General features: G+C 58.5%; 2 protein-coding genes across 3 annotated transcripts in view; one reads left to right on the forward strand and one right to left on the reverse strand.

Moving 5' to 3' along the window:
• The window catches only part of GDF1 (growth differentiation factor 1), a 28,446-nt gene extending 27,025 nt beyond the window's left edge, over window positions 1-1,421 (forward strand). The window contains exon 8 of the mRNA XM_030820375.1: window positions 570-1,421. Within this exon, the coding sequence (XP_030676235.1) occupies window positions 570-1,369 (800 nt within the window). The 3' untranslated portion in view covers window positions 1,370-1,421. The remainder of the gene's footprint in view (window positions 1-569) is intronic.
• Window positions 1,422-1,736: 315 nt separating this feature from the next.
• Window positions 1,737-13,459, reverse strand: part of UPF1 (UPF1 RNA helicase and ATPase) — a 36,745-nt gene continuing 25,022 nt past the window's right edge. For both annotated transcript variants that reach the window (XM_030820374.1, XM_030820373.1), the window contains exons 14-24: window positions 13,264-13,407; window positions 12,749-12,962; window positions 9,522-9,639; window positions 8,982-9,138; window positions 7,815-7,957; window positions 6,355-6,529; window positions 5,736-5,817; window positions 4,537-4,698; window positions 4,209-4,426; window positions 3,801-3,923; window positions 1,737-3,446 (exon numbers count right to left, since the gene is read on the reverse strand). In XM_030820374.1, the coding sequence (XP_030676234.1) occupies window positions 3,804-3,923; window positions 4,209-4,426; window positions 4,537-4,698; window positions 5,736-5,817; window positions 6,355-6,529; window positions 7,815-7,957; window positions 8,982-9,138; window positions 9,522-9,639; window positions 12,749-12,962; window positions 13,264-13,407 (1,533 nt within the window). In that variant the 3' untranslated portion in view covers window positions 1,737-3,446; window positions 3,801-3,803. The remainder of the gene's footprint in view (window positions 3,447-3,800; window positions 3,924-4,208; window positions 4,427-4,536; window positions 4,699-5,735; window positions 5,818-6,354; window positions 6,530-7,814; window positions 7,958-8,981; window positions 9,139-9,521; window positions 9,640-12,748; window positions 12,963-13,263; window positions 13,408-13,459) is intronic.

A 13,459-nucleotide genomic window follows, 5' to 3' on the forward strand; every position in this document is an offset into this window, starting at 1 on the left:
GGGGGCACTGGTCCTGGAGGCCAGACCTCGCAAGGCGAGACTCGAGAGTGGCCCGGGGATGCCCGAGAGGCTCCACCCGCCCTGTCCAGGCTACTAGCAACTTCGGCCACCGCACCCCACCCTTTCCTCGTCCTCTGCTGCACGCCGGGGACACATGTCAGGGGGTTCCCAAGACCAGTGCTTCTGTTTGATGCTGAAGCCCTGTCCCCACCCCATCCCCACCCCCACCTCTTGACACTAATGCCTTCCTGCAGATGCCACCCCCACACCCTAGCATGGCTTCCCCAGGGGCCCAGGTTCTGGCTCATGTCTCCCACTTCCGCCACCCCTCCTCCTATGCCTCCCGCCGAGGGCAGGCCACCCCCCGCGCCGCACCCCGCAGGGCGCTTTCCTTGGAACTCATGCCCTGCCCCCACTCCATCAGCCCACCCCGCCGCTTCACACCCTTCTCACAGAAGGTGCGCCCCGAGCCCCAGTGTTCACCTTCCTCCCTGTCCCTAACCGAGACCCCATGGGCAGGCCGGGGACGGGGACGCAGCGCGAGCCGAGTCCTCTCCCTACCTCCCCAGGTGCGCCCACCCGGGCCTCGGAGCTTGCCTCGGCCGCGGGGCATTGCCCTGGGTGGACAGTCGTCTTCGACCTGTCGGCTGTGGAACCCGCTGAGCGCCCGAGCCGGGCCCGCCTGGAGCTGCGTTTCGCGGCGGCGGCGGCGGCGGCCCCGGAAGGCGGCTGGGAGCTGAGCGTGGCGCAGGCGGTCCAGGGCGCGGGCGCGGGCGCGGACCCCGGGCCGGTGCTGCTCCGCCAGTTGGTGCCCGCCCTGGGGCCGCCAGTGCGCGCGGAGCTGCTGGGCGCCGCTTGGGCTCGAAACGCCTCATGGCCGCGCAGCCTCCGCCTGGCGCTGGCGCTGCGCCCCCGGGCCCCTGCCGCCTGCGCGCGCCTGGCCGAGGCCTCGCTGCTGCTGGTGACCCTCGACCCGCGCCTGTGCCACCCCCTGGCCCGGCCGCGGCGCGACGCCGAACCCGTGTTGGGCGGCGGCCCCGGGGGCGCTTGTCGCGCACGGCGGCTGTACGTGAGCTTCCGCGAGGTGGGCTGGCACCGCTGGGTCATCGCGCCGCGCGGCTTCCTAGCCAACTACTGCCAGGGTCAGTGCGCGCTGCCCGTCGCGTTGTCGGGGTCCGGGGGGCCGCCGGCGCTCAACCACGCTGTGCTGCGCGCGCTCATGCACGCGGCCGCCCCGGGAGCCGCCGACTTGCCCTGCTGCGTGCCTGCGCGCCTGTCGCCCATCTCCGTGCTCTTCTTTGACAACAGCGACAACGTGGTGCTGCGGCAGTATGAGGACATGGTGGTGGACGAGTGCGGCTGCCGCTAACCCGGGGCGGGCGGGGACGCGGGCCCAACAATAAATGCCGCGTGGTCTGCTCCGCTGGTCTCCTTGGACTCCTTGCCTGGGGGTGGGGAGGGCGCCCCCAGCCTTGGTGATCAGATAGGTCTTTCCACCTCCAGGCCACCCTGCAAGAGGCCTAACGCGCCACTCCGGGGAGCCGCCCCGACGGGCCCAGGTGCTGCCTACGGGAGGGGCCTAGGGGCACGCGTCGCTCTTCTTCAGTCCTGCAAGCAGACCTGTCCCTTCTGGGCTTTGCCTGTCTCCCCCGGCCTCCTTCACACCCCAACCCCTCACTCAGCCAGGGCACCAACCCCAGCACCCTCCACCCCCTGCAGTTTATCCAACCTTGGTGTGAAGTCAAAACTGTTTATTAATATTTTATTGGTGACAAAAGAACTTAAATTGACCGAAAATCAAAAGTTACATTGCCTTGGTACAGTGCGCCTGGGTTTGTCAAGGCTGCCGCTACAAAGCTGGAGAACACAGCACAGGGCGAAGCAGAGGCAAAGCGGCCCAGCCCAACAGCCGGGATGGGGCAGGGAGCGTCCCTCAGGCTGCCGCGGGGTCACCGCGGAAACCTACCCGGTGCATGCCTCTACGCGGCCTACCGGAAGGGGAAACCGAAAGCCCTAGAGCAATGGGAATAAATAAGAGTCCCTGCCAGAAGGAAGGTGGCCTGTGCGTCCCCGTCTGTCCCATGTAGAAGCCGGAATCTGGAGGTGTTCGGATCAGGGCCAGTGACGGCCCCAGGCCCGGGCCAGGGGAGGCTGGAGGCCTGGCCACCAGGCGGAATGACACCCCAAGCCAGGCGTTCGAGGGGCTGGGGCAGCTCTCCTAAAATGACCCTCTGCCAGTGACACCACACCCCCAGCCCCTTCACACAGAAAGCGGTAATTTCTGTAACTTGTTTCCTTACCCCCCAGAAGCAGCAATCACCCCATCAGCAAAGTTGCCGGCAGGCAGAGCTCCCAATTTGGGCTTTCGGTGTGCAGCGCTCCGTGTCTTAACCAGCACAGGAACTGTCGGTACCTCCTGGGGACGGGGATAGGGACAGGCCCTCTTGTCCTTCCACCAAATCTTCTAAAGGCCCCCGGGAAAAAGCCGTCAATCCGGGAACAACCACCTTCTCGCCTCCTGGCCACAGGGCCAGTTCTGGCCAAGGCCCCTCGCAATGGGGCCAAAAGCACCTTCCTCACCGGTGCGCGGCCCTGCGCCGAGTCCAGGCGGGAAGCAGCTTGGCTTCTGAGTCCAGCGGAGAACGAGCAGCTTCCAGGCTCGGCGGGCGGCTACCCCAGCGGCCTGATGCCCCGCAGCCAAGAAGCCACTGGAAGCTAAAATCAACAACAGAAATCCTCCTCCGGCCGCGGCACAGGTGTTGCTCCTCTTCTCCAGTGGCGCTGGCTTGTTTAAACTGTTTCTGGAAGCTTCTCACATCTCCCAGGTCCACCGCTAAGATTTTAGAAACAAACTTAGGAAAGTATTCTTCAGTACTCCTTTAAAAGAATCTTGAAAAAAACAGAAAAACCCCAAACACCCTTATTTTCTTTAAATGAAGGCCCTCAGAGAACACAGGCAGCGCAACTTCAGCGCGTCCGGTAGGCGTGGACAGACGCGCCCTCCCGGGGCTCTGCCCCGCACGCTGCTGTCTTTGCAAGGAGCCTGCTCGGGCACAGAAATGCGAAGTTTTTTCCTGCTAAGACGTAGTCCCCTTTCAATCAAAGAGAAAAAGAAATAAAAGAACAGAGGAAAGGGCTACTCTGAGATGAGGGTCTTCCTCCCTCCGCCCTGGCCGCAGCCCCGGTGGGACGGAGCGGGGCCTCCTGGTGGCCGCGGCTCCCGCGGGCCGGCCCCTCCTCCGCTCCCTCTGCTCCTCGCCGCCGCGGGCCAGCAGGGGGCGCTCGGCCTCGGCTCCTCTCCCTCGTGCGCTCTCCCTTCCTGTCGCTCACACAGTGGTGCTTCAGTTTTAGCAGTGGAAAACAGGTATCCGTTTATTTTTATTTTTTATTACCCAGAATAAGATGCTGATGGACTAAGCCACGCTGCTTAGCTCTTCCGCTGCCACCTGTCAGGAGGGAGAAGGGCAGGAGGCAGTGAGAGGCTGCGACCTGAGCCCCACAGGTACCCAGCACACAGGACAGTGAGGGAGAGCCCAAGCTGCCCTCCCCCACTCTGATGAGGAAACTGAGGTCCCGCGGTGGTCCCCAGAGCAGAGAGGATGGGGTAGGGTGGGGTGGGGAGTCACCCTGACTAGCAGTGAAGGGCACAGGCCAAGCTGGCCCTGGGGGCCTGTGACCCCCACCAGGCACAGCACACATTTCCAGATACCACCCCCCCAGTGCAGCTCCCTGGGGAGAGCCCCCTCCCATCCTTCTCCTTGAGGCTGGGGTGGGGCCAGGCCTGCTCCAGGGGGGCTTGCCTTTTAATACTGGGACAGCCCCGTCACCCCACCATGCTGGTACGCCCGCTCTCCCTGGTACGTGGAGTCCTGCGAGAGCGCCACATCGATTTGTGATTTAAACTCGTCACCAAGGTAACTGTCCTGAAAGACAAGGTCGGGGTGAGCACCACAGGCCAAGGGTGCTCACATCCACCCAGCCCTCAGAAGCCCCAGAGAAAAGAATGGAAAACCCATTCCCAAACTAAGACCCAGGAGACCCACTCTGATGACCCCAGCCCAGGGACAGGTAATTCAGACAGTGGACATGGGCCAGGCCAGCTCTCTGGGGCTCTTCAGAGGGAATGTTTCAGGTGCACAGCCCCACCCTCACTCAGGTAAGTCCCATCCCAGGGCTCTGAGAGGGCTCTGTGCATGGGGTGAGCTCACCTGGGACAGCTCCGGCTGGGAGAGGCCGGGCTGGCTCATCTGGGAGGGCTGGCTCATGGAGATGTAGCCCTGCGTCAGGGCGCCCTGAGAGAAGGGCTGTGACGCCACATCCTGGCTGGCTTGGCTGTTGGGGAGGTTGGTCTGGCTGGGCCCAGGAAGCCCAAAGCGGTTCTTCTGGCGTCCCCCACGACCAGTCTTGCCTTTTGGGGTGCCTCGCCCTGAAAGACAGCAGTCCAGGGTGATCCGAAGGAGGCCGGGGCCTCGCCGACAAGCACACTCTCAAGAGCTCTCAGGAAAGCCACACCCAGCCATAGCCACGGATGCTCACCTGCAGCGGGCCCGTTGGCTTGTCCAAAATAGCCAGGCGGTGGCATGGGTGGCATGACCAGGTTGAAGGGGATGGGAATGTTCATGGCAGCCACGTGGCTAGGGCCGGCACTGATCATGCCAATCTGGTCGTGGGTCTGGAAGTACATGCTAGAAGGCCGGCCTGCAAATCACAGTGGAACACGGCAGGTATCACCTGCCTCGGTCAAACCCCAGCGATGCCCCACCCACCCTGCCAGCCAGTCAGCTGGAGCTGCACATCTGTCCCGGCTCTGCCCAGCCTGAAGATTCGGATTCGCAGGACTCCATGTTGACTACAGCAGCCTGCCTGGGGCTGGGTGCTTGGGCAGGCACCCTCCCCCAGGAGAGTCTGCTGGGAATCATTGGCCTACAAAGATCTTAAAAACTGAAAATTGGGGCCGGGAGTGTTGGCTTAAGCCTATAATCCCAGCACTTTGGGAAGCCGAGGTGGGTGGACCACCTGAGATCAGGAGTTTGAGACCAGCCAGGCCAACATGGCAAAAACTCGTCTCTACTAAAAACACAAAAATTAGCCGGGCATGGTGGTGGGCGCTTGTAATCCCAGCTACTTGGGAGGCCAAGGCAGGAGAATCGCTTGAACCCAGAGGGGGAGGTTGCAGTGAGCCAAGATCACACCACTCTACTCCAGCCTGGGCGACAGAGCGAGACTCGGTCTCCAAAAAAAAAAAAAAACCTGCAAATTGGCCAGGTGCAGCGACTCACACCTGTAATCCCAGCACTTTGGGAGGCTGAGTGGGAGGACTGCTTGAGGCAGGAGTTCGAGACCAGCCTGGACAACATAGCGAGACTCTGTCTCTAAACAAAAAAAAAAAAAAAAAAAATAAATGAAAATCACCCTTACCAAAGGAAAAAAAAAATCCTTTTTATGAAAATGTTCTATTTGTACTACATGCAGTCCCTGCCCTTTTGGTAAAAAGGCAAGAAAAAGCTAACTAGCTTGATCACCAGGAAACACAAACGAATAAACTCTGGCTAAAGACAAACACCCCAGGGGTGCTCTGGGGCTAGAGATGCCCTAGGGGCGGGGAGGCCAAGGGAGCCAGGCACCACCCTTGAGGGGGAGGAGAGATGGGGGCACCTAAAGCTGCAGCCGTGGGAACGGCCAGCATCCCCATGTGAGGACAAGGGGCCGGCCAGGTCCCCTGCTGGGTGACTCACCCTGGCTGCTCCGATCATAGACGGAGCCTGGGATGATGGCCTCCCGGGCATCATACATGGCTGTGGTCATGAAGCGGGCTCCCTGCGAAGGTTTAGATAGGTGAGGAATTTGTCATCTCAACAGAAGGAACAATTTCCCACGGGCCCAGTGGCCTGGGAGGTGGCAGGTACGCAGCTGTGGGGTGTTGACACTGCGCCAGGGGCTCTCCCTGGAGACAGGAGGGAGCTGCTGTCTCATGGCCTCTGGGTCTCGCCTGCCCTCCTCAGCAGACCTGGGCTCTGATGCTGACCCTTGGGCCTTAGCTCAGGAAGCTTCACACCCCCTCAATACCAGGGCACCCCAGGCTTGCAAAGCTTCCAGCTGCCCGTGTCCAAGGTCCCAGGCTGCTGCATGCAGCACAGCAGCCCTGAGCCCAATTCCCAGAGGCCACCCAGGACTTAGCGGCCCCAAGCCAAAAATGCCACACACGGCTTGGGAGACAGGAAGTGGACTGGCCCACCCTCCCCTAGGAGAGCCCTCCCTCAGCTCACAGGCACATGGGCCAAGCTGGCACGTTCCCAGCAGTGTTTCGGGCCCAGGTTTCTCCGTGCTGCCCTGCTGTCCTGCGCAGGCGCTCACCGGGTTGATGGTGTTGACCAGCTTGCGCGGCTTGCTGAACTGCATGAGGCTCTCGCGCAGGTTGTTGAGTGGCCCCTCCACCAGCACCTTCTGCTCCTTGTAGTAGTTCAGCAGGTGGTTCCAGAGTGGCTGCTTCGACAATGCCTTCGGGTTGCCCACAATGATGACGCCATACCTGCAACAAGGGCGCAGTGCTGAGGACGCAGGTGGAGAGCTGCCCGTCTCACAGAATGGTCCATGAGGCAAGGCTGCATTCACTCAGAACCCAAATCCAAGGCAACAGAGGCGTGGACTAGGCAGCAGGCAGGCTGCCAGCCACAGGGACAGGCCCCCAGAGCCCAATGCCAAGCCACTGACCCTGCACATGGGTTGATTTTGTGGCCGACTCTAAGCAGCCCCCTGGCAGACACCTGGCTGGGTGGATACATTTGGAGAGAAGACCTGCTGTCAAAAGAGTTGGCCTTCCAGGCACTGAGGCACAGGCGGCCCCACAGGGCCCCCAGCAGGCTGGGGCACTGATCCGATGCCCAGCTCCTCTAGCCCATCTCACGCAGCTGTGAGGGGATCCACCCAATACTGCCCACCAAACAAGAGGGCGCCTTAGAAAGAGGGAATAACCAATGACAAAGCCATGATGACCTAGAGGAGAACCACCGCGCATGTGAGCCGGAAGGAGCACCAGGCTCTCTCCCTGTGCTGGGTGGAGCCACAGGCCAGGTCACCCCTTCCAGCTGGTGAATGGGTCCTTGCTGTCTAGTGTTTGTTTTTTTTCTTTGGAGACAGAGTTTTGCTCTTGTTGCCCAGTGGCTGGAGTGCAATGGCACGATCTCGGCTCACCACAACCTCCGCCTCCCAGGTACAAGCGATTCTCCTGTTTCAGCCTCCCCAGTAGCTCAGATTACAGGCATGTGCCACCACGCCCGGCTAATTTTTTTGTATTTAATAGAGACGAGGTTTCACCATGTTAGGCTGGTCGAGAACTCCTGATCTCAGGTGATCCACCGGCCTCGGCCTCCCAAAGTGCTGGGATTACAGGTGTGAGACACCGCGCCTGGCCTGATGTCTAGTTTTTATGTGGGATGACAGAATGGACACCTTGTTCTCGGGGTCCCTTCTGCTATCATCAGTTCACAAAAGTCGTATTTTAGAACCAAAAATAGTGGACAGGACCAAAACTTACAGGCTCTCAGATTAAACAACTTGACAGACACACACAAGATTTATTTGAATCGGACCAGAAGGGCCTGGAAAGAAACGTCCTGCTGCGCTGAGGCACAGGGGCCACAGCAAACCCTCAGGACATGGAAACAAAGATCTCTCCAGTGAGACATCGTTTCTCAACTGCTGCTCAGAGTCCTCTGACCTCTGGCCCTGGTAACCTCCAACCCTAGCCCCAAATTCCCTGGGAACTGAGGACTGATGAGAGCGGCTGGGCAGCACGCAGCAGGCAGCCTCCCTACCTTGCTCTGGTCAGGGCCACGTTCAGACGCCTGGGGTCATTTAAAAACCCAATGCCTTGGTGCTCGTTGGCCCGCACACAGGACAGGATGATGAAGTCCTTCTCACGTCCCTGAAAGGCATCCACACTGGCGATCTCCACCTCCTGGAAGGGAGCTTTGTGGTCACTATCAGCCAGCAGGCTGCCTTCCCAGTCCCCCCAAAATGCAGGAAACACACCAAGACCCACCCTCAAATCCCACCCGGGAGCTTGGGGCCTGGTGCCTGCTTGCCGCACCTAAGGGCTGTCCTGGCTCTGCTGCCATTTTGTTTTCTTTTTTTTTAGAGACAGGATCTTGCTCTGTCACCCAGGCTAGAGTACAGTGGTACAATCTCAGCTCGCTGCAGCCTTGACCTCCCAGGCTCAGCTGATCCTACCTCAGTCTCCTGAGTAGCTGGGACCATAGGCACATGCCACCATACCTAGTTATTTTTTTTTTTGGTGGAGGCAGGGTCTCCCTACGTTGCCCAGGTTGGTCTGGAACTCCCTAGGCTCAAGTGACTCCCCCGCCTCAGCCTCCCAAAGTGCTGGGACTCCAGGTGTGGGCCATGACACCCAGCCTGTTCTCTTTTAGCCACGGGGATTTGTTTCTCAGCACTAAGAGCACATATGCTCATCCCACAGAACCTGAGCCGTGCTCAAAAACAGAACAGAAACCACTGCCATGTGGCCACTCAGACTCAGCACTTGGGCTCATTTCCCCGTGGAGGCAAAGCTGTGCCTCCTCCCCACACACCCGCAGCGGGGGTTTTATCCGGGTGTCAATAAAGGTGTGAACACCACGGTCTCCACAGCACAACATCCACTGCGTGGCACGCACAGACCACTGCCGTTCCACCTTGGACTTGTTTCAACCGTCCCAAGAAAACACCCTGATCTGCCAATCTCAGCCCATGTTTCTGATCCCTGTGACATATTTCTCAAAGTCTCTGTCCTGACCATGTGGAATTTCGCAGGGTCTGTGGGGATGTGCTGTCTGTGCCCTCCCCAGAGGGTGGGCCAGCTGGTGCTTCCTGGGCGACTCTGAGATCCAGCCAGGACAGGCACCTCTTGGGGGGTAACTTAAAGGTCAAGGGTCAATACCCCTGCATGGCCCAGGAGACCAAGTGTGCCCGAGGGCACGGTGCACCTGGTAGAGCTTGGTGTGCAGGGAGCCGCTGAACTGCATGTACTGCACCAGGTAGGAGCGCTGGCCCTCGTAGGGCGTGATGATGCCAATCTGGTCCGGCTTGGCGCCCGCCTTCAGCAACTTCGTGGTGATCTTCTCCACATTCGCAGCCTCGGTCCTAAGAAACCCAGGCTCTCAGTGCTGGGCTCCACCTGTGGGATCCCGAGCCCTGAGGCTGGAGGCCGTGAGGGGTGCAGACACATGACACCCTGCGGGAAGGCAGCTGCCATCACTGGCGTTTGCACGGCTGAGCTTCCCCAGCCTTCACCAGGGGAGTCTTGAGGGGCAGAAAAGGCTGCCATGTGGGATTAGCAAGTATCTGCCCAATATAAAACAAGTACAATAGAAAAGGAGGCAGAAACAACACGGTTTAGAGTCTAAACGGGATGAAGGCAAAAAAAGTTTCAGTCCCATGTTAAAAACAAAATAAGTAGAATGGGTCAGCAACCTCTCAAGCTGTCCCCAAGGCCTGCAGACGCCGGTGGGCCTGTCCCTGCTCACCTGTTCAGGTAGGAGGTGCCCGAGCTGGCAATCTCCTCTTGGCCCTGGGTCACGTAGAAGAACATCGGTTTATCGGGTTGGGGCCACTGGAAGTCAAATCCCTTCTTCACACGATCCGCTGTGAGAGGAGGGAAAGAGGTGTTAACACTTCAAAAGCCCTAGCCCGCCTCAACTGAGTTCAGACACAGCGCAACGTAGATGCTACACTACAGCGCCGCAGGCCCTGGGGCAGGAGACCTCGATCTGTGAGGCCCTGGTGAGGTCACCTGAGCCGGTCCCCTGGCCAGAGATGCCCAGGATTGGGCAAGGCTGAGGAGAGGCCACCAAGAGCACCATGGCCAGCACAGAGCTGGCTCAGCCCTTGAACAGGGAACAGGGTCTCAGCCAGGGCTTTCCTGTAGCCTGGATCTCTGCCAACCCCAGGATACGGGCTATTCTCTTGCTTCCTTCCAGAAGCTTGCCTTAAAGGCGCCACAGCCCCTACAACTGACTTGTGGGTGACACTGTTGAGCCAACTGTGTCCCCCTGCCCTGCAGCCTTGTCCGTTCCTGCTGAGGGCCTGTGGACCGGTGGCTCTGCCTCTGGGCTCCCTCCTGGGCTGGGGCCCAACACTGCAACTAGGGGGCCGGGGTGTCCTGCCGTGTGAGCAGCCACTTTCTTTGGGCTCTTCGCACTCATCTTGGCTTTTCTGGGCCCTATTACGTTTCCTTAAAACTGTAAAACCAGTTTCTCAATTTACAGGTGCCCTCCTCACTCTACTGGGAGCTTCGATCAGTGTGAGAAACTGGTGTTTTTGCACAGCACCAGCCTGACACGGACAGAGGAAGCTAGACACGCCAGGACACACCATATGATCCCACGTCGAGCTGAAAACGAGGCCAAGTGCATCACTGTTGTTACAGCAAGCACAGGGGCCACCGGATGAGCTCAGAAGTCCCTCAGCCCAGGGGCTGCTGTGGATGCGCACCCCTGGATGGTGGCCACCTGCAGGGATGAGGCGTCTCACAGCTGGTCAAGTGGTTCTGGGTTCAGGTGCTGGCTATCCAAATATGCTCACTTAGTAACCACTCACTGAGCCAGACACTTGTAATATGGCCACATGTTTACACTTCAATAGAGAATTTCCTAAAATGTACTTACTGGGTGTGAACTACGTGCTGTACATCAATTAGAGAGCAGTGTGCACCTGCGTCTGCCCTCTAGGCCGATGCCCTGGGGACCATGAGGGGTCTGAGCCTGCGCCGAGCCACGCCTTTCCCAGCCAGTGCTCAGACACCCCAGAGCACAAGTGAGGTCTCTGCAGCCTTGTGTTTCCAGCCTTGCCATGCGCTGGGAACAGCGGTGTCCCTGCGATGTCAGTAGTGGCATCAATTCCCACGACCTATCGCTCAGCAAAGAGTGGTGTGGCCCAACCTGGGGGGTGGGCTCTGAGCCTCACTTTCTCCTGTAACTAGGCCTGACAATACCAACCTCACAGGTTTGGAGTTCACAAGGTGCTGTGTCAGCAGCTTTCAGGAGCCTTTACACTCTCAAAAGTTAGTGAGTCCAAACAGCTTTTGTTTATTGGATAACTGTATTCTCTAAACTTGGAAATTTAAAAAATATATTAATTCATTTAAAAATAACCCATTACAGCCGGGCGCGGTGGCTCACGCTTGTAATCACAGCACTTTGGGAGGCCGAGGTGGGCAGATCACGAGGTCAGGAGATCGAGACCACGCTGAAACCCCATCTCTACTAAAAATACAAAAAAATTAGCCGGGCGTGGTGACGGGCGCCTGTAGTCCCAGCTACTCGGAGAGGCTGAGGCAGGAGAATGGCGTGAACCCGGGAGGCGGAGCTTGCAGTGAGCCGAGATCGCGCCACTGCACTCCAGCCTGGGTGACAGAGCGAGACTCCGTCTCGAAAAAAAAAAATTAAAAAAAAAATAAAAATTAAAATTAAAAAAAAAAAATAACCCATTACATGTTAGTTATTTCTCCAAAAATAAGCTAAGTAAGAAGAGTGGTCCTGTCTCTCATTTCTGCAAATCTATCTGGCTGAATCGGAGGCAGCTGGGCCCTGGGGTCTGCCTCTGCTCAGTCCACCCTCCTGGGCTCCGGGGACGCTGTGGGGAAGCCGGGCCTCATGGATGCCTGTGGCTGGAAAGGGAGATGGGTTTGTTTTTACAGCCTTTCTGCATGGCTGGGAGTCTCCAGCCCTGAGGCCACATCAAGCTGGGCAGAGGTGGGTTTCCACAGGCCTGTGACAACTCTTTGCCACTCCATCCCCATGTGACTTCGTGACACTCTGTGTTGGTCATTCAGGAAGGATCTCCCACCGAGTCAAGTAGGTCTTCCAAAGGCTGACACATTTCACCGGCAATGGTGGAAACATTCCATCTGTCACCCCCACAGACCTCACCAGAAAAGTCTCTAAGTGTTGGGAAGATACCAAGCTCATGGCAAGCGACATTAGGTTTTCCAAAATTCTGGTTTTCACTTGAATTTTACTACTGTAACAGATGTTGCCACTTATTCTCCATGAAGCGACAGGTTCGATCATTTTTGGAAAAAGTCTGCCCAACACCTTGGGGTAAATACCCAGGGTGTGTCCACAAGGCCTTCCTTCAAGCACCGGCATACCCGAAGGTGTCACGAGAAATTTTATCCGGTCACAGTGAAACACTCGAGGCTTAGTAAGATGTACTGTTCACTTCCTCATCCGGGGCGTTTCTTACTGTGATCTGGGCACAGTCTGGCCGCTCTGGGCCGACTCCTGCAGAAGCACCAGTGGGTCACCAGCAGTGCGAGCATCGGCAGAGTGAAAAAGGGCAGGTGAGGCCTCTGTGTTATTCAGGGAAGCCGGACACCGTCTTGCGGACCCCCGGGGCCCAGGCCCTGAGAACGGCTGTTCATGAAGCACTGAATGCACAGCCCACGTTAAGGCCTGGGCTCAGCTCCCCTAACAGCCTATCCTGGCTGCTGTGCATGCTGCCACATGAGGCTTAGATGAATTCTCAGGCAATGACTGAGTTTCAGAGGACACAGGCTCCCCACATGCCCCAGAGACACCACTTGATCCAAGACCATACCACCAAGACCTTGGGCACAAAGTGCCCTTAACTCAAGCAGTGGCTATGTGAAGCCACTCAGGGGAAACTGATGGGCCTGTTCCTTCTCCCCAGTCCACATTCCCTTGATGCTGCTTCTCTGTAGAAGCCCCTGCCCTGTGCAGAGCCCCGTTACCTGCAGTGACACCATTCTGGAGGGAGCCCTCGTAGAAGATGTTGGACGGGAAGGCGCTGAGTGCAGGGTGCATCCGGTACTGAACCTGCAGGCGAATGGGCCGGATGCCCAGCACCACCAGGCGCTCGAAGAGCGACTGTGACAGCCCAGCCTTGGCCGCCTTCTTGCACATCACCACTGGGCCCAGCTGGCAGTGGTCACCTACAAGGATCAGCTGTAGGGACAGGGGCCCCCATAAGTCAAGAAGCTCAGGTGTGAATCGGCCTCAACACACACTAGCAAGGAAGTAGGGGGCCCAGGGTGCACAGGACACCACCTGGCCACAGGGGCATTGCTCACCACACACACTGGATGTGCAGCTGGCAGAGCCCACTCTCTATAAACCCCTCAGGGAGCCCCCTGTGTGTGCGCACTCTGCTGGGCATCCTACCTCAATACAAGGTGTTTTAAAAGACAAACACCAAGAATCACACACACGAGTTTTCACACAGGAGAGGGCAGGGGAGGCAGCCCACCTGCTTGGCCCCGAGGACCACGGGAACCATGCACTCCGGCTCAGTGGCCTGGGTGCTTTCGTCGATTAAAATGGAGCGGAACTGCATCTTGGCCAGCCTCGGGTCACCAGCGCCCACACACGTGCAGCAGATGACATCTGCGTTCTGGGGAAGGGTGCAGAGGCATCAGGGAACCTGCATTGTAAACGCCACCAGA

Source organism: Nomascus leucogenys, chromosome 10 (assembly GCF_006542625.1).
Source record: "Nomascus leucogenys isolate Asia chromosome 10, Asia_NLE_v1, whole genome shotgun sequence".
Lineage (NCBI taxonomy): Eukaryota > Metazoa > Chordata > Mammalia > Primates > Hylobatidae > Nomascus > Nomascus leucogenys.